This window comes from Brienomyrus brachyistius, chromosome 4 (assembly GCF_023856365.1).
Source record: "Brienomyrus brachyistius isolate T26 chromosome 4, BBRACH_0.4, whole genome shotgun sequence".
Lineage (NCBI taxonomy): Eukaryota > Metazoa > Chordata > Actinopteri > Osteoglossiformes > Mormyridae > Brienomyrus > Brienomyrus brachyistius.
The window spans coordinates 16,189,347-16,210,494 of NC_064536.1; the positions used below are offsets into that span (position 1 = coordinate 16,189,347).

The 21,148-nt window shown below is 44.6% G+C and overlaps 2 protein-coding genes across 4 annotated transcripts in view; both read right to left on the minus strand.

Moving 5' to 3' along the window:
* Positions 1 to 1,298: 1,298 nt before the first annotated feature.
* cbln2a (cerebellin 2a precursor) lies at positions 1,299 to 3,397 on the minus strand. Its single transcript, XM_049010791.1, has 4 exons — positions 2,858 to 3,397; positions 2,010 to 2,406; positions 1,639 to 1,764; positions 1,299 to 1,519 (listed from the first exon to the last, which is right to left on the minus strand). The coding sequence occupies exons 2-4, from the start codon at positions 2,295 to 2,297 to the stop codon at positions 1,328 to 1,330; spliced, it is 606 nt and encodes a 201-aa protein (XP_048866748.1). The 5' UTR covers positions 2,298 to 2,406; positions 2,858 to 3,397; the 3' UTR covers positions 1,299 to 1,327.
* A 6,241-nt stretch (positions 3,398 to 9,638) lies between these two features.
* Positions 9,639 to 21,148, minus strand: part of LOC125740076 (NACHT, LRR and PYD domains-containing protein 3-like) — a 50,537-nt gene continuing 39,027 nt past the window's right edge. For 2 of the 3 annotated variants that reach the window (XM_049010788.1, XM_049010786.1), the window contains one exon: positions 9,639 to 10,356. In XM_049010788.1, the coding sequence (XP_048866745.1) occupies positions 9,907 to 10,356 (450 nt within the window). In that variant the 3' untranslated portion in view covers positions 9,639 to 9,906. Of the gene's footprint in view, positions 10,428 to 14,800; positions 14,848 to 14,958; positions 15,133 to 17,421; positions 17,596 to 19,618; positions 19,793 to 21,148 lie in introns of all 3 variants that reach the window. The other variant, XM_049010785.1, reaches the window with a different exon arrangement.

The window sequence follows — 21,148 nt, forward strand, 5'->3', positions numbered from 1 at the left end:
GACATTATTTTCTTTTAAACTTGCCCAACGTTGTCATTTCCATATAATTTCAGCCGTATCTTTTCTATTGGTCTTTGGTGACTACAAGATCAAGGCATTAGTCTGAAGCATAGGTTTTATTATTCTGGGTATCGCGATGGATTAGTGCTCCTTGCCCACATCCAGATGATTGTGGACTCAAATCCCATGGGCAAGAGAGTACTCCTATACCAGAGGGGGCCTTAATCCAAGCTGCTACCGACCCTGGCTCTGATCCTTCAGCTGTACATCGCTTTGGACTAAAGTTCTGCTGAATAAATATAGGCCTATTTTACTGCTTCACGTCCACCCTGTATACTTTTTAAAAACGCAAGGTGACCCAGATAGCACCAAGTCATTGTTTCAACGTTGAATTATAGTTAAATGCGCTGAATTACGGTCAGTGTTAAATTATCAACGTTGAAACTGAATTGATTTTCAATACTGAAAAATTGATGGTGGCAAAACCTTGATTCAATGTTGATATAAAGTGAAACATTGACGATCAACGTTGTTTCAACCTTTTTGTCTGATATGGAATCAATGTCATTTCGGCATCAGCCTATGTGTGCTATCTGGGGAGTTGTGGCTGTCAGGTGGCCAAAAATGATTAATTTCTGAAAATAAAATGCGGATTTAAAATAAATCAATAGAATGGCGCCGTAGTTTGTAGACTACTTTGGTGAAAGATTACGCAAGGATGGGTATTTTGAGATACGTGAATGGTGGGGACGTGGCCGCGGTCCATCTAGCATAGCGGCTCACCGTAACGGTTTATCTCCGCGTATATGTCCAGAAACAATCAATAACCTAATACAGGTTTCACGTGCCTTTAACGGACTCGAAATAAAACATTTAACAACAAACGTACATTAGTAACGTCACTGTATGGATACATTAATAATAGGTGACACACATCTTCTGTAAAGTCCTTCTTCGGGGTTTAATAACTCTTTCGCCATACTCACAGCTTTCAGAAAACTCGTGAAGTTACGTACATGTATGTGTCTTTTATCTTATTTCGCATGTTAAAAAATTGCTTTAGAAAGATTAACGATGTCCCGATATTGGGCGATAAAAGAAGTTCAGCGAGATGCGCCGTTAAACGGGCTATTGGGTATTAATGTATATATTTTTTTACTTGTAAACCATTTTAACGTTTGATAAAAATCAACCTCAGCAAGAAATCTAACAGTGCAATATGAAGCTGTTGCATAAATGCCAAACCGTTCGTTGTTCCTAGAAATCTATAATTCTGAATAATTCTTACATATACTCAATTCAACTGCCATAAAAACCTTTTATTTGGTTATAGAGGGAAAACCAAGAAGCCGGAGAAGGTGGAGTACTTCCATCCACCCATGAGGTTTCCCCGCTCCAGCTTCAGGTACAGCCTGTCATCCCTCTCCAGATGCAGAAGTACTCCGTTGCTGGCCGCCTCACGCGTAACGTCCTGGTCTCCAGCGAAGGCGGATATCACCGGGTATTCATTCTGCATAAGGTTTACCTGATTAACGGAAGAAAGCGGTGTAAAAGCTGGAAATCAAAGACAGATATTTCACTTCGTTGTCAACAGCCCTGCAGCAATCGAAGCACCAAACTCCGACAGCTTCTTTGCAGGTTTACCTGTATAGTCTGCCTGTTGTAGACTTTCACCACGTGAAAATTAAAACTGTAAATCCCTCTTCTCGGTGCTTGAAATACGCTCGATTTTAAGTCAAAATGATTGCCGACGTTAACCAAAATCTGCAAAACATCAAATGCACTTTGAGTTTAAACATATTCAGAACCACATTCGATAAGAAAAAAAACGGATTTTAAAGAAGCTTTCAGTTTTTACATGTGTTTTCAACCGGCGTGGGACTTTCTGACGTTTTTTTGACACAATTCCATAGCCTACACGAAATTATTGTGCTCTGAAAATTGAAACGGGGGGGGATCTGTGCGATCCAAAATACATGACCAGATGGATATGTAGCAGTAAACCTGACCTGGTCGAAGTAAATGGTCATGGATTTATTGCTCATTTCAGATGGCTCGTGATTCGTTCCTCTAACAGCGGAGAAAGCGACTTTGGCGCTGCCTGACCGGACCGTTATTCCCAGCGAATCGGTGACCCCTCCTTCTGCAGACGGGTTAGAGTCGCAAACCACCAAGCACTTTCCTTCCAGGACCACTGGTTCCGTGTCATTTTGCCCAATGGAAAGACCAGATCCACATCCAAGAAGAATAATCAAAGCCAGCCTTATCAGGGTCCGTATCCGAAAGACACTGGACATCTCCAGCTATTGCCGTGAGTCTGTATTCCTACTGAAACAAACCTTTTTCACGATAATAAGTCCGTCCCTATTGGAGTCAGTCTCCCTTCTGGCGCTGTTTATATAAAACCTGTTAATTGAAACAACATTAGAACATTGGATTTTTTTATTTAACTATACGGCATTTTTTGTTTTCAAGATAGAAGCCAACATTGTATTAATAATTGTAAGTTACAATAAAGGAATTATAAATTCTTGTCAGGTTCCATATGTAGCAATATCCAATAGAAAAACAAATAGATTTTGGTTTATCAAAGTGAAAAATGTGTCTAATTTAATAACGGCTTATGTGTTACATCCTGTTCAGGGTACGGGATTTGTATAATAAGGTCATGAAACGTAAAGTATTTTCATTCAGAACTGCCATACAGAATAGTTCATAAAACTACCATTATTATAGTAAGCGCTTCTCAATTGAATAATCTTATCACAAGCTTAGCAAACTTGAATTTGTACAGTATTAAGTAAATCAGAAAAGAGTGAAAGCATAATAAAATTCCGTTATCCGGAATCAGCTTTACCTGTTAAATTCATGCCTGTGTATGGAGGCTGATTCTTAAAGCACAATCATCTCTAAAGTACCTGACAGTGGAAAGTGGAAAGAAAGAAAAGCGGATCGCCCCTCCTCTGCCCCTCCTTTTTATTACAGCGCTCCCATTTTAATCCTGCTTCGCTACAGCTCATATGGAAACTAAAGTAAGCATTTGCCTGAATTCTGTATCAAGTATTTTTTTCGTGGAAAGCAAATGGAAGTGGTTTACTTGGTTCGGTAACCTTCAGTGTTGTTTTTAGTCGTTGAGAGAAAAACAATTACCGACCTAGGAAATACTTTGGCAAACACGGCAAAGTAGACAAATTTAAATTAAAGCGAAACACATAATGGGTGGCGAGGTGGACTGGAATCCGATTTAATACCACGAAATCGCATCAATAATGAAAACTTGAATCACAAACAAGTTGGTGGGTGTCCAGAAACATATATTGTCGTCGTGTACGGAACATTTCAAAAGTATTCAATGAGGGGGAAAAAACCGAGTCCACCTATGTACCGAAGGGTGATACGTTTTTCTGCCAAAGAAAGACAATGTTAAGTTTCACCGTCCAGTACCCAAATCATTAAAACTGTTAACTTTAGTTGTTTTACTTAAATAATAATCTGTAATAATCTGAACGTTGATAATAAGGTAATTTTCATATAATGAAATGTATATTGGCGCCCCGTCTTAGAGACACTGGATAGGACAAGACAGGATGGATGGATGGAAGGATGGATGTAAATTACTGTTACGTTTTTAAGCATTTTAAGCGACCTGAGTCATACCATTTGGCTTTCATTACATAACTATCTCACATAACATTTTACACATTTTGTGTTATTATTCAGTGTTTTAAGTTTTAATACAGTCTCCTTTGGGGTCTTTTTCCAAATATGTCCATTATAGAAATTAGGACTACAACAAAAATTTATTTGGAAGTGGAATGATATATTTTTAATATATTCAATGTAACATTCGGAAATCTTACTATAACCTATTTCAATAATAATAAACCCAGATTCTTCCAAAGATTTTAACAACAGAGTTGTTTCTGCAAAACTGAACACGTGAGACACAAGACACACTCGCCCAGAGAAAATATTTGCATCAAGAATCAAGAGACGATCAAAGAGCAATGAACCAAATACTGTACTTGACTTACTGTGCTTCGAAAATAGTACATAATCCCACACACAGGCTCTACGTGGTGTAGGACAGCACCGTTCAGAGTCACAAAGATATAGATATGCAGATAGCACACCTCTGAAGGTGTAGAACCCCAAAGGTAGATATTTTGTTTCTTTAGAATAACAACAGTTCGTTCAACATTCGTATTCGAATTCAGTGTGAATTTCTAAATCACGTTACATGGGTAACAGAGTTTATTCTTAGGGGAGATGGCAGCTCATTTTATGTGATGCCAGCACCAGGAATAAATAACTCTATAACGTTTGGAAGTTTAATGTCAGAGTGTCCACTAGGTGGTCATAAAAGCACATTATTTCTGGCTAGGCTAGGGTTAGGGTTAGAAAAAGTATGGCATATCCAGGCATCAAAATGTGTTTTTATGATAGATCTGGGATCCCATAGGATGACTCCATAACATGACATTGATTCCATAATAGACAACAATCTACATCTAGCTGTTCTGATTCTAGCAGCCAGTAAGGCGTCCCTCTGGCTACCATTACAGGCAAAGCAGGCAGCTTTAAACAGAATGCAGGCAAATTAGCAGTGTTGTATTTTCTCTTTATATCCCGCAGAACCATGGAAGCTGAAGTATGGACAACTGCAGTATAGACTTCCCTTCGAAGTCAGCTTGCTCTCTCTCTCACGCCCCGCATGCCTTTTCCCCCGTGTTCTCCATGGCATGGCGCTAACGAGCCACACCTGTTCCTCCTTTATGCCTGCCTCTTGTTTTAATCCTCATGTGGATGATCCCAGGTGCCTCTCATCTGCTCCCTCATCTGTGGTGTATATAGTGCCTCCTCATTTACAACCCATTTGTAAACCCCAAGAGCAACAGTGACCTGGAGGAGGCAGAGGATTTCGGGGAGAATGCTGGCCTGTGAATAGAAATCGCCAGAGTGGACACCTTACTGGGCCTCCTGTGGTGGCAAGGAGTCTGGTCTGGTGGGCTCTCTGGGGCAGGTGTCAGAGACAGGAGCAGACTGGTGCTGGAGGATGCCCTCGAGGAGCTGGGGGATTTCCTGCGAGAGCTGGCTTATGGAGCAGAGGTGTAAGATCTTGAGCTGATGGAAGGCTGCCTATTCAACACGGAGAGGGAGGTCAGCACGCTGCAGTTCCACCCTGATGCTCCAAGGGTCCCTGATGAGGTCCAGCAGCCTCCCCAGGTGCTCTGCCTGCATCTAGAGGCATTGAGGCTCCCCCCATTTCCCATGGACTCAGGTGAAACAGCCAAAAAGCCCTGGCTGTTCGTGATCGAGGTGGTCTCTCCGCTGCCTGATCCCTGGCTGTTCGTGATCGAGGTAGTCTCTCCTCTGCCTGATCCCTGGCTGTTCGTGATCGAGGTAGTCTCTCCGCTGCCTGATCCCTGGCTGTTCATGATCGAGGTGGTCTCTCCGCTGGCTGATCCCTGGCTGTTCGTGATCAAGGTGGTCTCTCCGCTGGCTGATCCCTGGCTGTTCGTGATCGAGGTGGTCTCTCCGCTGGCTGATCCCTGGCTGTTCGTGATCGAGGTGGTCTCTCCGCTGCCTGATCCCTGGCTGTTCGTGATCGAGGTGGTCTCTCCGCTGGCTGATCCCTGGCTGTTCGTGAACAAGATGGTCTCTCCGCTGCCTGATCTCTGGCTCTGCCAATCAGCACTGTGCCCCCTTCACTGTACCATTGCTCTGCCCGTTGGCTCTCCACGGCCCTCTGAGGATGAGGATGGAGCCCGCACCCTGCCCAGGGGATGCCCCTGCCATGCCCTGCCCAAGGGTAGTTCCTTATCTGGGCAGCTTCTGCCCCTTGGCCTCCCACTCCTGGCCCTGCAGCTGTGGCCTCTGCAGCTGATGGATTTGGGGGAGAATGAGGACATCAGCCAGGCTGTGGTCTCCTGCACCTGGGGCACAGCCAGGCCCCCGTTTGTTCACCAGGAATCTGTGGCCCCTTTATACTGTAAATTTTAATTTAAAATAAAGTTGTCCTCTGAAGAGGGGGGGGTGGTGCTGGGCAGGAAAAAAAAGGAATCTGTGGCCCCCCCGAGTGTGCAGATCTGCATGGGCTTTGTAATGTGTGCGCAGATATCTGTAGCTGGCTAACAAAACTAAATACATTGCTAATGTATGGGGTGCAGCACTTGATACACACTCACAAAATGCTGATTCATTGCATGGAGTTTTCGGTTCACTTACATTTTATTCATATTGTGTGTGGTAAGTGCAATAACCAGAGGAAACATGATAATCTATTCAAACGTATCAGTGTGATTTAGACATGAAGTCAGGGCAAGAGAAAATGTTATTTACTGATTTTCAAAGTGTTCTCTCATCGGTAACACTTTACCTGAGGCAGCACAAATAATGTAGTATTATGCTGTTACTTCGGTATTAATTAACCACAAACTAAGTCTTGGTGATCAGCTTGTATTCGTATGTAAATATGGCCGCTGCACACGCTCCATCTAACCGCGGCTGTCGTGGACTTTTAAAAGTCACCCGGCAGGAAACGGCAACATCACATTCATCTCAAACGGGAAAGTTCAGCCCCGCGATGTCTGTTCCTACAAAATATACGGATAATTTATGGCTCATAATATTATTGATTTTTTATTGAGAAAGAACACAAATGACTGCTATTTACAAGGTGGCATAAAAAGAAGTGCCCCGTTAAAATGAAGTAATCATGGTATTTTATAAATATTGCGCATAGATCCGCTTTCTTATAATTTAATTCTGAACGCCTAATATCTAGTACTCTATGTTTTGTCTCCACCTAGTGGCATCATTGAAAAGTACCCATTATTTCCGGAAGGAACGCTTGTTCTTCTAATTGACGTGTTCAGTGGGTGTAAGAAATATGGCAGCTGCTTGATAGAGAGACATTATAACTGACTACAGACACTGTATAGAATGTTAATCTGCAATAGATAATGAATGTCTGACGGGGGCGTAACCAGACCGTTTACCCTTGGGGTGGGGAGGGGTAAGGGTGCCTGGGCACCTGCCTCTTCTGTGTGACGGGGGCGTAACCAGACCTTTTACAGTGGGGTGGGGGGGGGGTAAGGGTGCCTGGGCACCTGCCCCTTCTGTCTGACGGGGGCTTAACCAGACCTTTGACAGTGGGGTGGGGGGGGTAAGGGTGCCTGGGCACCTGCCCCTTCTGTCTGACGGGGGCGTAACCAGACCTTTTACAGTGGGGTGGGGGTGGGGGGGTAAGGGTGCCTGGGCACCTGCCGCTTCTGACTGATAGGGGCTTAACCAGACCTTTTAAAGTAGGGTGGGGGGGTGAGGGTGCGTGGGTACCTGCCCCTTCTGTCTGACGGGGGCTTAACCAGACCTTTTACAGTGGGGTGGGGGGGTGAGGGTGCGTGGGTACCTGCCCCTTCTGTCTGACGGGGGCTTAACCAGACCTTTTACAGTGGGGTGGGGGGGTAAGGGTGCCTGGGCACCTGCCCCTTCTGTCTGACGGGGGCGTAACCAGACCTTTTACAGTCGGGGGGGGGGGGGGGGGGTCCCTGGGCACCTGCCCCTTCTGTCTGACGGGGGCTTAACCAGACCTTTTAAAGTAGGGTGGGGGGTAAGGGTGCGTGGGTACCTGCCCCTTCTGTCTGACGGGGACTTAACCAGACCTTTTAAAGTAGGGTGGGGGGTGAGGGTGCCTGGGCACCTGCCCCTTCTGACTGATAGGGGCATAACCAGACCTTTTACAGTAGGGTGGGGGGTAAGGGCGCCTGGGCACCTGCCCCTTCTGTTTGACGGGGGCTTAACCAGACCTTTTACAGTAGGGTGGGGGGTAAGGGTGCCTGGGCACCTGCCCCTTCTGTCTGACGGGGGCTTAACCAGACCTTTTACAGTTGGGTGGGGGGTAAGGGTGCCTGGGCACCTGCCGCTTCTGACTGATAGGGGCTTAACCAGACCTTTTAAAGTAGGGTGGGGGGGTGAGGGTGCGTGGGTACCTGCCCCTTCCGTCTGACGGGGGCTTAACCAGACCTTTTAAAGTAGGGTGGGGGGGTGAGGGTGCGTGGGTACCTGCCCCTTCTGTCTGACGGGGGCTTAACCAGACCTTTTACAGTGGGGTGGGGGGGTAAGGGTGCCTGGGCACCTGCCCCTTCTGTCTGACGGGGGCGTAACCAGACCTTTTACAGTGGGGTGGGGGTGGGGGGTAAGGGTGCCTGGGCACCTGCCCCTTCTGTCTGACGGGGGCTTAACCAGACCTTTTACAGTGGGGTGGGGGGGTAAGGGTGCCTGGGCACCTGCCCCTTCCGTCTGACGGGGGCTTAACCAGACCTTTTAAAGTAGGGTGGGGGGTAAGGGTGCGTGGGTACCTGCCCCTTCTGTCTGACGGGGACTTAACCAGACCTTTTACAGTGGCGTGGGGGGGTAAGGGTGCCTGGGCACCTGCCCCTTCCGTCTGACGGGGGCTTAACCAGACCTTTTAAAGTAGGGTGGGGGGTGAGGGTGCCTGGGCACCTGCCCCTTCTGACTGATAGGGGCATAACCAGACCTTTTACAGTAGGGTGGGGGGTAAGGGCGCCTGGGCACCTGCCCCTTCTGTCTGACGGGGGCTTAACCAGACCTTTTACAGTAGGGTGGGGGGTAAGGGTGCCTGGGCACCTGCCCCTTCTGTCTGACGGGGGCTTAACCAGACCTTTTACAGTGGGGTGGGGGGGTAAGGGTGCCTGGGCACCTGCCCCTTCTGTTTGACGGGGGCTTAACCAGACCTTTTACAGTAGGGTGGGGGGTAAGGGTGCCTGGGCACCTGCCCCTTCTGTTTGACGGGGGCTTAACCAGACCTTTTACAGTAGGGTGGGGGGTAAGGGTGCCTGGGCACCTGCCCCTTCTGTCTGACGGGGGCTTAACCAGACCTTTTACAGTTGGGTGGGGGGTAAGGGTGCCTGGGCACCTGCCCCTTCTGTTTGATGGGGGTTAACCAGACCTTTTACAGTGGGGGGGGGGGGGGGGGTAAGGGTGCCTGGGCACCTGCCCCTTCTGTCTCACGGGGGCTTAAACAGACCTTTTACAGTAGGGTGGGGGGTAAGGGTGCCTGGGCACCTGCCCCTTCTGTCTCACGGGGGCTTAAACAGACCTTTTACAGTGGGGTGGGGAGGTAAGGGTGCCTGGGCACCTGCCCCTTCTGTCTGACGGGGGCTTAACCAGACCTTTTACAGTAGGGTGGGGGGTAAGGGTGCCTGGGCACCTGCCCCTTCTGTCTGACGGGGGCTTAACCAGACCTTTTACAGTAGGGTGGGGGGTAAGGGTGCCTGGGCACCTGCCCCTTCTGTCTGACGGGGGCTTAACCAGACCTTTTAGTGGGGTGGGGGGGTAATTTTTTAATAAGACAAATTTAATTATTTAAATAAATAAATTATTTTATTTACTGTAAACCACTGAAGCAGGTTAGTACCCGGATATAATTACATTTTCCATTGTTCTTTGTGTCTGTTGTCTCCAGTTAAATGATTGTTATTCACATTAATTGTGTGTCATTGTGTTTGTTATGTTCAGCTGCAGAAATAAAGTGAATTTAACTTAATCCACCAGACTGTGGTTTCATTATGTTACTCAGTTATGCTTTGGGTGACGCTGAAGCAGAACATTAATAGGACAGAACAAAAAGCCTTTATTGTCACTGAACAGGGATGAAATACAGTAAATAGGCATAAATATATAAAATGTACATATACAGGGGAGAGGGAAAGTCCCCCCCCCACTCATCAGGAGTATATTTAGTTAGAGAAAAAAAAACTATAAAAATATATTCACTGAACACAGGCAATTATTTTAGTTAAACATACATTTCAGAGTAAAAAGGATTATAATGGTTGAAAAGCAGAGATTTTACACCTTTTTGCCAGGAGAACGAGCAACACGTCACAGTGACACTGAGGAGTTTATAAAAACCCCAAACCCAGGATAGAGGGGTTCAGTGAATGAGGAGGTGAATCTGTACAGGGGGGTCAGTCCATCAGAGGAGACTCTGTAGAAGGACAGAGTACCAGCCCCCCAGTCCAGATACACTCCTACTCTGCGGGAGCCTGAGGGCTCTATGGGTATGACAGTCTGTTTATTATTGTGAGAGACAGAGTAACTGTCAGTATTACAGCACAGACTCCATGACTTGTCATTGAATCCAAGCCCACAGTCATCACTCCTTCCTTTCCTCCCGATTCCTTTATAAGTGACTCCTATCCAGGCTTCATCTCCACTCCACTCAGCCTCCCAGTAACAGTGACCAGTCAGACTCTCTCTGCACAGAACTTGGGGGTAGCGGTCAAATCTCTCTGGATGATCAGGATATGGCTGCTCTGCCCCCCATGTCACCTTCCTGTTCCCCTCTGACAGAGACAGGTATCTGTTTGCTGTGTTGGGGTCCAGCGTCAGCTGGCAGGAGTCTGTAGGCAAGAGGAAGAGCGATTAATCCCATCGGGCCGCCTGTACTTTATGTTTCTGTACGATATAAAAACAGCACAACTTCCCCTAAGGAAGCGGGAACTGAAGTTTATGAAACAGCTCAGGAAATGTCGGAGGGCGCGCGACGGCGGCGGGAAGAGCCGCCACAATGTGGCGCGAGCTAAACTAACACCTTAATTACGGGTGAATAAAATTACCAGGCAGCGACATTCATCAGACACATTCACCACAAGTATATTTACCGCAAAACCGCGCATAAGATCAATACTAAAAGTCAGTGTCTTTCTTTCTAACCGCTAAAGCCGGCGCGTGCGGCGCCTTGCTGCTCTGTCTTTCTACAGGGAGTTTACCTTTGGTCATCAATAACCGAACATTTAAGTAATATTATTTAACAATTAGGCTGGGTTGAACCAACATGGTTTAACTTGTAAATTGGATTAAATCAATATCTACTAATCCTGTATAAGTTTAAACCTAGTTTAAATTTAGTTTACAATTAATCTTGGTTAAATCTAAACCTTTGTTAATCTTAGTTTAATTTCCACTCTAACCTAGTTAAATTCAAGTCCGTTGCACCAGTGAATTTAAAATAAGTATAAAGATGGATTAGCAGTCATATGTAAAGCAGCCCTCGAGGAGGTTTATGTTACGTCTCTTGTAGTTTTATGGAAAACATGACTGTATTTCTTTGTTGGTTGAGATCAGAGGAAAGAATCCCATGTAGGAAAATTCGAGACAAGATAAACTCAGACTTTGGCGAATTGCAAGAATAGAACTATGACAATATTGAAATATTCTTGTATATATGTATAAATATATAATAACTATTGTTGTAACTACTATAAATCTCACCAATAACATGTAAATCTCAAGTGGCTGTTAAGAGATAAGCCTAGAAAGAGACTGTTGGAATTTGCAATACTAATTTATAAAGATTTCCGGGATGCTCCGAACAGGACGATTGTGCCTTATCGCTGCTGGCGTAGTCTTAAATAGTTGAGTCCGTTATTTCAGATTACATCACTTAATTTCATTGATCCGTTTGGGTGCTTTATTTTTTGTGATTGGCCATTTCCTTACTTCGTCTGAAAGTAAGAATTTTCCCCAGTAAAATATAGGGAAGCAATGTGAACTTATATTACAATTTTAATGGTGAAAGTCTTTATGGCCAGATATGTCTGTGAGAAATTTGGTGATTTATGGTCGCTATTTTGGTATATTAAGATACATTAAGGGGGCGACATGGTGGTGCCTCACACCTCTGGGACCCGGGTTCGAATCTCCGCCTATGTTACATGTGTGTGGAGTTTGCATGTTCTCCCCACGTTGTGGGGTTTCCTCCGGGTGCTCCGGTTCTCCCCCCAGTCCAAAAACACGCTGAAGCTAACTGGAGTTGCTAAATTGCCGGTGTGAGTGCATGTGTGAGTGAATGGTGTGTGAGTGTGTCCTGCGATGGGCTGCCCCCCCATGCTGGGTTGTTCCCTGCCTCGTGCCCATTGCTTTTTAAGCCTTTTCCTTATAATGGGCGCCAATGAAGGGGAAAACGCTTAACGTGAGATAAAGTCCATATTCCTTGTATTTCGGTTTTGATTTTTTGTCAGGTGAAAGTCTTTATAGCCAGATATATGTGTGACAAATTTGGTGATTTTTGGTGGCTGTTTTGGTACATCAAGTTACATTAAGCCTTTTCACATTAAGCGTTTTAGAATGTCCCCTCAAATGATTTTTAAAGCAATAGTGAGTTGTTCATGCGGTATCGATTTACAAAAGAGTGTATCATATACCTCTCAGTTATGCGCATCGCCGCCATTAAATCTGAGGGGGACGTGTCCTTCTCATAGTTCATAATTATTCGTTTGGAACCCACCACCCACATTTAACATAAAATATTAGTGTGTGTGCCCCCCCATTCAAAATGCTTCTGACGCCCCTGCTCTCAGTGGAAAGGTTGGACCAGCTATCATGCATGGAAGTGAGAGGAAGTCCGCTGTACCTCGACTTATCCAGCTCCTAGTAACTTTGCATTTTTATGCGTTAGGGAATTATCAGATGGTTGACGGGGATCTTTTAGGAGTTCTGCAGAAATAGGCGCTTTCGCACCGCCATAGCTTCCTGGTTGGTTGATCGCAAGCACTGGCGCTAACATGGAAGTTACGCTTAAGTGCGAAAGCAGACAAATATTTTTGTACCCCAATTACATTTAATGTATAAATTAATACGTTTTTTGCTCGTTTCTGCATTGGATAATTCGATCGCTAACTAGTATTCTTTTATCTAATATCGCTGGTGCAGGTGTTGTAACACTGCAGTGTCAAGCGGGGCGGAATAGGTGCCGCGCAAAGCCGGCAAACTAATGATAATACCATCTACAAACCATCAATAAAAGCGGATTGAACTACACAGATCACGCATCATGAAAAACAAAAAGGTCATCTCATTAATTCAGAAAAATAAATAAAATGAATGTAATACGCTTCCATAGAGAACCGCTTACCGCGCACGTGATTCTAGATGAGGCTTGTGCTCCGCATCTTGTGCAGGCATGTGGTCGTTCTAATCTGTTAACATGGGCGCCGAAATTAAATTCGATATTTTCCGCCACACATCCCAGTGTGTCCCGGGCGCAAATTTCTTGTACCGGGGTAGTTCGGGAAATCTTATTAATATTCATGAGCGAAGCCCTACATGATTGGCTGGCTCATTAATATGTATATAATACTGCCTGATTGGCCAGTGAACATCGACATGCGCTGCCTGTTTTTTCTGTCTAAGGCAGGGCTACCCCAATACAGTCCTGGAGGGCTGGAGCCCAGTGTAGCTTAGTTCTTTCCCTGTTCCACCATAAATGATTCAGCTCAAGAGCTGTATAGTAATTAGCACAAGCAGTTGAATTCACAGTGCAATCATTTTAGCCAGTTCCTCATCAATTGTTTTCTGTTTCACTGGAGTCATAGCTTTTTGCACAAACTGTCTCATAGAGCTCTAGGTTGTAGGTCTAGGTGGTTGTGGTGCTGTACTGGATAACGGTGTAGACATTGACAAACTGCAGTAGACAAACTGTCTCTTTCATTAGTAGCAGGTTCACTTGCTTGTCTTTTTTCTTCCCACTGCACTGATGGATGTACAGTTCTCATGTGCCAATGCAGGTTATTTGTAGAGCCTGTTCGATATGAGATTTTAACCTTGCAAGCTCTACACTCTGACTTTGTATTATCTATGCAATTGAAACGTTTCCAAATTTTACTCCCTTTCCTGCAGTCACTCATTTTGTCGCGCGCCTCCTTCCCTCCTGTTTCTCTGTCTGCGCGTACGATTGCTGTATTTATCTGTGGGTGCGTTCGACTTCACGCTGCCGTTTGCAGCGCTGGCTTAAGGCATTGCATTCTGGTCCCAACGCAATGCATCATGGTTAGTTTGCTTTGTCAGACTTTAGCCGGCGCTGCAAAACGTCACCATCCGTGACCATGTCATATGGTACAAAAACATCAGAAGAGCAAGGCGACTTAAAGCCCAAGTCGAACGCACCCTGTAGCAGCGCCCCTCCCCCTCCTGCTCAGTGCAGACACGCATCGTGTAGTTGACCAATCCGTGCGGGTGTAAAAAAAATAGAGAAAGAAAAAGAGCGGCTCTGACTCCGGCTCACAGGCGGGAGCCGGCTCCGATCGTTCTCTTCAAAGAGCCGGCTCCGAGAGCCGTTTCGTTCGCGACCGACACATCACTAGAATTCAGGTGTGTTAAATGAGGGGGAAACCCCAAAATGTCCAGGGCTCTGGCCCCCCAGGACTGGAATTGGTCACCCCTTGTTTAAGGCATTCAGTGGCCATTTAGGAATATTCTTTCGTGAATATTAAGGAGTGTTCCACAATCACCCTGTAAAAATGCAGATTCACATTTCTCACTTGTGACGGTTCAGTGTCACTGCCTACGGCAGCCGTCTTAGGACAATACTAGCGAATCTCACACAGAAAACATACACTCACGGCATGTGAAAAATGCAAAGGATTCTTTTTTTTTGTGAAATTAAAGATGTACAACTACATTAGAATATATTTTAACCATCTTACACTCCCACACAAAGACAATATGAGCAGCTATAAAAAATATAATTTGTGAAAAATATTTTTAAAAACGGCTAAATTAATTGATAGTGTTTTCGGTGATGATTTTGATGTTTTATTTTTCTCATTTGGATGTTGTACAAAATCACACAATCAGAAACTCACCTAAACACAAACATGGAAATCCATCTACACACAGTGCAAAAAGTCACACTCATCACAACAATTGTGTGAATACAACCATAACATAGCATTAATGGTATTATTAAAAAAAAAAAACATGCAAACACACTTGCATTTCTGTAAGCCTGGTCTGGTCCTGCACTCTCCACCGTGATCCACACTATAGGAGAAGCAGAATGACATAGTGCTGCTGTATCCATTTATTTATTGGTGCCTCTTCACATACATGCATAAGTATCTGTAGCGTGTCAGACACACACTCTGTACTCACTTCAGCTTCTCCAGTTTACAGCTGGGATCCTCCAGTAGAGCAGAGAGCAGCTTCACTCCTGAGTCTCCTGGGTGATTGTAGCTCAGGTCCAGCTCTCTCAAGTGTGAGGGGTTTGACCTCAGAGCTGAAGCCAGGGAAGAACAGCCTTCTTCTGTTACTCTACACCCTGACAGCCTGCAGAGAGACAGACAATATCTTTCCAACAGATAAAAACACCTCACTACTATGAGTATTACTTTTTATTAAATGATTTCAGATGAGTTCAATTAAGATTTCAGTAATTACAGGTTACAGTGTGGAATTCCCAGTAATATTAACCTCAGTATCTCCAGTTTACAGTGTGAATCTCCCAGTCCAGCAGAGAGCAGCTTCACTCCTGAATCCTGCAGGTCATTGTCACTCAGGTCCAGCTCAATCAGCTGAGAGGAGCTAGACCTGAGTGCTGATGTGCCAAAAGTGACCAGCCACTGGCCTGGACCCACCAGACAAAGAGCCCATCAGCACCTCCCCCTTTTCCTCCATCCCTGTTCTTCCTGTTCGTGATAAAAAGCTGCCGTTCAGGGGTAATATTCTACACCTAACTTTGCCTGTGTGCCTCTGTTCCTGCGGCTGCTACACACAGTTCACTGAAACTTAGAACTTAGAACATTCCCTGGACTCCTGCCACAAGAAGGTCACTGATGGCAGAGAGGATGAGGCCCTGGGGTGACGTCACCAGTGCAGGAAAGTCGGCTAAACTCCAAAGGGTGACGATCGGCACCACAGGGCCGGACAAAAACCGCAGGATCCCCACAGTCGGCCACAAAAACACCCGTGAGGAAGTGAGGACTGCCAACAGGAGGCGGCCAGCAGCTGATAATAGCTCCAGGGAGGGGGCAGGATCACCTCCCCCAGTATGATTCAAAGCCTGCATCGTGGACAACCCCACAATGAAAATTACTTCACTGTGATGGTGCGTCCGCGTGTGTGTGAAGTATGAACCAGCCATGGACAGCAGGGGAGAGGCCAACTGGTGAGCAGGCCGCTTGTCGCCTCTCTCTCTCTCTCTGAAGACAGACGGCCTGGAGGATGACCACACGGAAAGGACTGCTGCCACCCACCTGCTCAGCCCGTCACCAAGGAGCCGTGTGCCCTTTCTAAATGTAACCCCTTTGTCCCCTAAAATGAACACTGCCCTTTTGGGGTGTCCACTGCAACCCTGTGTCTCCTGCCTCCTAACCCAACACAGGAGACTAACCTGGTGAAGATTAACCTTCACATCCGGATCAGAACAGAGCTGGGAAACACCCCCATCTGACTGCCGAGGAGAATCGCTGACGATCCCCACAAGGAGAGGGCTGTACAGTACAGAGCCTCCCATGTTCTGGCTGTGAAAACACTGGCAGCAGGAGAATATGTGTACAGTGGATGTCAAAAGCTGACACACCCCTATTGTATCTGTGCACTGACCTAAAGCTTTCACCGCTCATGATAATAAATTCGCATTATGTATATTTTTATTGTTGCTTTTATATACATACATATATTCGTATGATTCATGCTATTTTATGCTTGTTTTGCATTGTTTCGACTGATATATTGATATTGATTTTAATGCGAGGTTATCTTGTATCACTTGTATTAAAGTGTTTTTTGAGTGAACCTAAGCGTGCCTGTTTGTTCCTTCGAGAGCCCTATATCCATCTCTCATCCATTTAAGACATGCAGATTTTTTATTTTATTAAGCAATGCAAAAATGATATGTAATTCCTCCCATAACATATTCAGACCAACAAAATTGCTTCCACTGCAGCCATCAGCCATCTTTCTGCCAGGTGGCCCCAAACTGACTAGTAACTCTGAAAGGAGGAGATGTGAACATCCCCAACAGCCAATGCAGGCCTGGCAGGCTGTGTTAGTTCTCATTCCAGCCAAGCTGATGCTAGGCTTGTTTTATGTTTAAATTATACAAATTATGAATTTTAAAGTTATTTGAAACAAATTATGAATGCAACAGTACTTTCAGGAATTCTCTTTGATAGACTTGAACATTTTAAACATTGTGGTCCATACAGATCTGTACAGTGCAGTGAGAGCTGATTACAGGAGTGATTCATCTCTCATAGCTGACAGGTGGCTGATGTGACACAGGAAGGTGCCCATGCAGCAGTTACCCAAAATAAAAGAGTATTTTATTTGCTGCAATTCCACCTGAGCAAATGTGATATAGGTTTCTTTGCTATGTAACTGTGAAAATTCCAGCCCATGCATTTACTCTATTATATAGTATAACAATATTAAATCACTATCACAATACAAAAACAAAACATATGTATCGTGTCCTCTTTTCTGAAAAATATAAAGAACTGAAAAGTAAAAAGTGTGAGTGCAGCGATTCGCTTATCTGACTTTCCTTGCAGCCACAGAAACACTTTATAATATTAAAGTACCAGTTTAGTATTTGTACTGTCAAACTGGACTGACCTCAGTATCTCCAGCTTACAGTGTGAATCCCCCAGTCCAGCAGAGAGCAGCTTCACTCCTGAATCCTCCAGGTCATTGTTACTCAGGTCCAGCTCTCTCAGGGGTGAGGAGTTTGATCTGAGAGTTAAAGCCAGCGAGTCACAGCATTTCTCTGTGAGATTACAGATGTTCAGCCTGGAAAAAGAAAATATGTTAAGACACAGACACATATATAACCTACACGGTGTTAATAGTACTGACAGCAAAATTAAAACAAGCAGGCAGCACAGGCCACTGGGGGACTCAGAGGGGGAATGGGGGGGCAGACGCCATCCTAGTGCCCCCATGGCTGATAAAACATCACAAAATTTCCCAATGGAAAGGTAAAAATGTCACTATTAGCTGCCCATCACACGATTTAGCACCATCTAACCAGACCTTTTACAGTGGGGTGGGGAGGTACTTTTTTAATAAGACAAATTCCATTTTTTAAATAAATAATTTATTGTATTTACTGTAAACCACTGAAGCAGGTTAGTACCGGGATATTATTACATTTTCCAGTGTTCTTTGTGTCTGTTGTCTCCAGTTAAATGATTGTTATACACATTAATTGTGTGTCATTGTGTTTCTTATGTTCAGCTGCAGAAATAAAGTGAATTTAACTTAATCTACCAGACTGTGGTTTCATTATGTTACTCAGTTATGCTTTGGGTGACGCTGAAGCAGAACATTAATAGGACAGAACAGAAAGTCTTTATTGTCATTGAACAGGGAGGAAATACAGTAAATAGGCATAAATATATAAAATGTACAAACAGTCCAGCCCATGCATTTACTCTAGTATATAGTATAACAATATTAAATCACTATCACCATACTAAAATAAAACATATGTATCATGTCCTCTTTTTTGAAAAATATAAAGAACTGGAAAGTAAAAAGTGTAAATTGATACCTGCTCAATGGTATTGAAATGGTGTGAGTGCAGTGGTTCGCTTCTCTGTCTTTCCTTGCAGCCACAGAAACACTTTATAATATTAAAGTACCAGTTTAGTATTTGTACTGTCAAACTGGACTGACCTCAGTATCTCCAGCTTACAGTGTGAATCCCCCAGTCCAGCAGAGAGCAGCTTCACTCCTGAATCCTCCAGGTCATTGTTACTCACATCCAGCTCTCTCAGGGGTGAGGAGTTTGATCTGAGAGTTAAAGCCAGCGAGTCACAGCATTTCACTGTGACATTACAGCTGTTCAGCCTGGAAAAAGAAAATATGTTAAGACAGACACATATATAACCTACACATTGTTAATAGTACTGACAGCAACATTAAAACAAGCAAGCAGCACAGGCCACTTGGGGACTAAGAGTGGAATGGGGGGGCAGACGCCGCCCTAGTGCCCCCATGGCTGATAAAACATCACAAAATTTCACTATGGAATGGTGAAAATGTCACTATTAACTGCCCATTACACGATTTAGCACCATCTAACCAGACCTTTTACAGTGGGGTGGGGGGATAAGGGTGCCTGGGCACCTGCCCTTTCTGTCTGTAAGGGTCGTAACCATATCTTTTACAGTGGGGTGGGGGGGTACTTTTTTAATAAGACAAATTCCATTTTTTAAATAAATAAATTATTTTATTTACTGTAAACCACTGAAGCAGGTTAGTACCGGGATATAATTACATTTTCCAGTTTGTCTCTTTGTGTCTGTTGTCTCCAGTTAAATGATTGTTATTCACAATAATTGCGTGTCATTGTGTTTGTTATGTTCAGCTAAAGAAATAAAGTAAATTTAACTTAATCCACCAGACTGTGGTTTCATTATGTTACTCAGTTATGCTTTGGGTGACGCTGAAGCAGAACATTAATAGGACAGAACAGAAAGTCTTTATTGTCATTGAACAGGGAGGAAATACAGTAAATAGGCATAAATATATAAAATGTACAAACAGTCCAGCCCATGCATTTACTCTAGTATATACTATAACAATATTAAATCACTATCACCATACTAAAACAAAACATATGTATCATGTCCTCTTTTTTGAAAAATATAAAGAACTGGAAAGTAAAAAGTGTAAATTGATACCTGCTTAGTGGTATTGAAATGGTGTGAGTGCAGTGGTTCGCTTCTCTGACTTTCCTTGCAGCCACAGAAACACTTTATAATATTAAAGTGCCAGTTTAGTATTTGTATGGTCAAACTGGACTGACCTCAGTATCTCCAGTTTACAGTGTGAATCCCCCAGTGCAGCAGAGAGCAGCTTCACTCCTGAATCCTGCAGGTCATTGTCACTCAGGTCCAGCTCTCTCAGGGGAGAGGAGTTTGATCTGAGAGTTAAAGCCAACGTGTCACAGCATGTCTCTGTGAGATTACAGCTGTTCAGCCTGGAAAAAGAAAATATGTTAAGACACAGACACATATATAGCCTACACAGTGTTAATAGTACTGACAGCAAAATTAAAACAAGCAAGCAGCACAGGCCACTGGGGGACTCAGAGGGGAATGGGGGGGCAGACGCCGCCCTAGTGCCCCCATGGCTGATAAAACATCACAAAATTTCCCTAATGAATGGTGAAAATGTCACTATTAGCTGCCCATTACACGATTTAGCACCATCTATGGTGCCTTACAGAGCAAGAAGATGCGAGGAAGTAAATCAATGAGAGCCCTTCCAGTGGAGAGAGTGTGATGCAATGTATTAGTGAGAGCCCTTCCAGTGGAGAGAATGTGATGCAGTGTATTAGTGAGAGCCCTTCCAATGGAAAGAATGTGATGCAGTGTATTAGTGAGAGCCCCTCTAGTGGGGAGAATGTGATGCAGTGTATTAGTGAGAGCCCTTCCAGTGGCGGGAATGTGATGCAGTGTATTAGTGAGAGCCCTTCGAGTGGCGAGAATGTGATGCAGTGTATCAGTGAGAGCCCTTCCAGTGGAGAGAATGTGATGCAGTGTATTAGTGAGAGCCCCTCTAGTGAAGAGAATGTGATGCAGTGTATTAGTGAGAGCCCTTCCAGTGGAGAGAATGTGATGCAGTGTATTAGTGAGAGCCCCTCTAGTGAAGAGAATGTGATGCAGTGTATTAGTGAGAGCCCTTCCAGTGGAGAGAATGTGATGGAATGCTTTAGTGAGAGCCCTTCCAGTGGAGAGAATGTGATGCAGTGTATTAGTGAGAGTCCTTCCAGTGGAGAGAATGTGATGCAGTGTATTAGTGAGAGTCCTTCCAGTGGAGAGAATGTGATGCAGTGTATTAGTGCAACTCACTAATCAGATTCCTAATTAGAGCACTGATTGGCTGAAGAGTCCTCTCACCTGGGTTTGAACAGCTGACCTAACAGACCTGACCGATTTCTGGTTTGGGATTCGGCAGAATAGTCACCTGTCTGTGGGTCCATAAGCAAGGCCCTTAAATCTCCCGTCCAGGAGAGCTGGACGCCAGCCAACCCTGTACTGTGACCCCTAAGGTTGTTCTCACTTGTAAATGTGTCTGTGTCTCTCATGGGGAGTGAGAAGAGAAGCACACCAATATACCTGTACTTGTGCAAATAAAGGATCATTTCACTTGTAAACCCTCCAGATAAAGAGCCCTCTGTGATTCTACAGCAGGTTAGGATGTTGCCCCAGTTATCGGAAGTGAATGTTAGTGCAAATGGAATTTGTGTTTTTTACTACATCACTACCCTCAGTCATTATAAAATCTGCGTTTAGAATATCGAAAAACAAATCTAACCAAGTCATTAATCCAT

Excerpts from the sequence above, each read along its gene's own strand:
- cbln2a (XM_049010791.1), bottom strand. The coding sequence starts at position 2,297 with ATGTCCAGTGTCTTTCGGATACGGACCCTGATAAGGCTGGCTTTGATT. Across the intron at positions 1,765-2,009 it reads TGACCATTTACTTCGACCAG|ATTTTGGTTAACGTCGGCAA; the intron begins GTCAGGTTTACT and ends GATGTTTTGCAG. Across the intron at positions 1,520-1,638 it reads GGCAGACTATACAGGTAAAC|CTTATGCAGAATGAATACCC; the intron begins CTGCAAAGAAGC and ends AATCAGGTAAAC.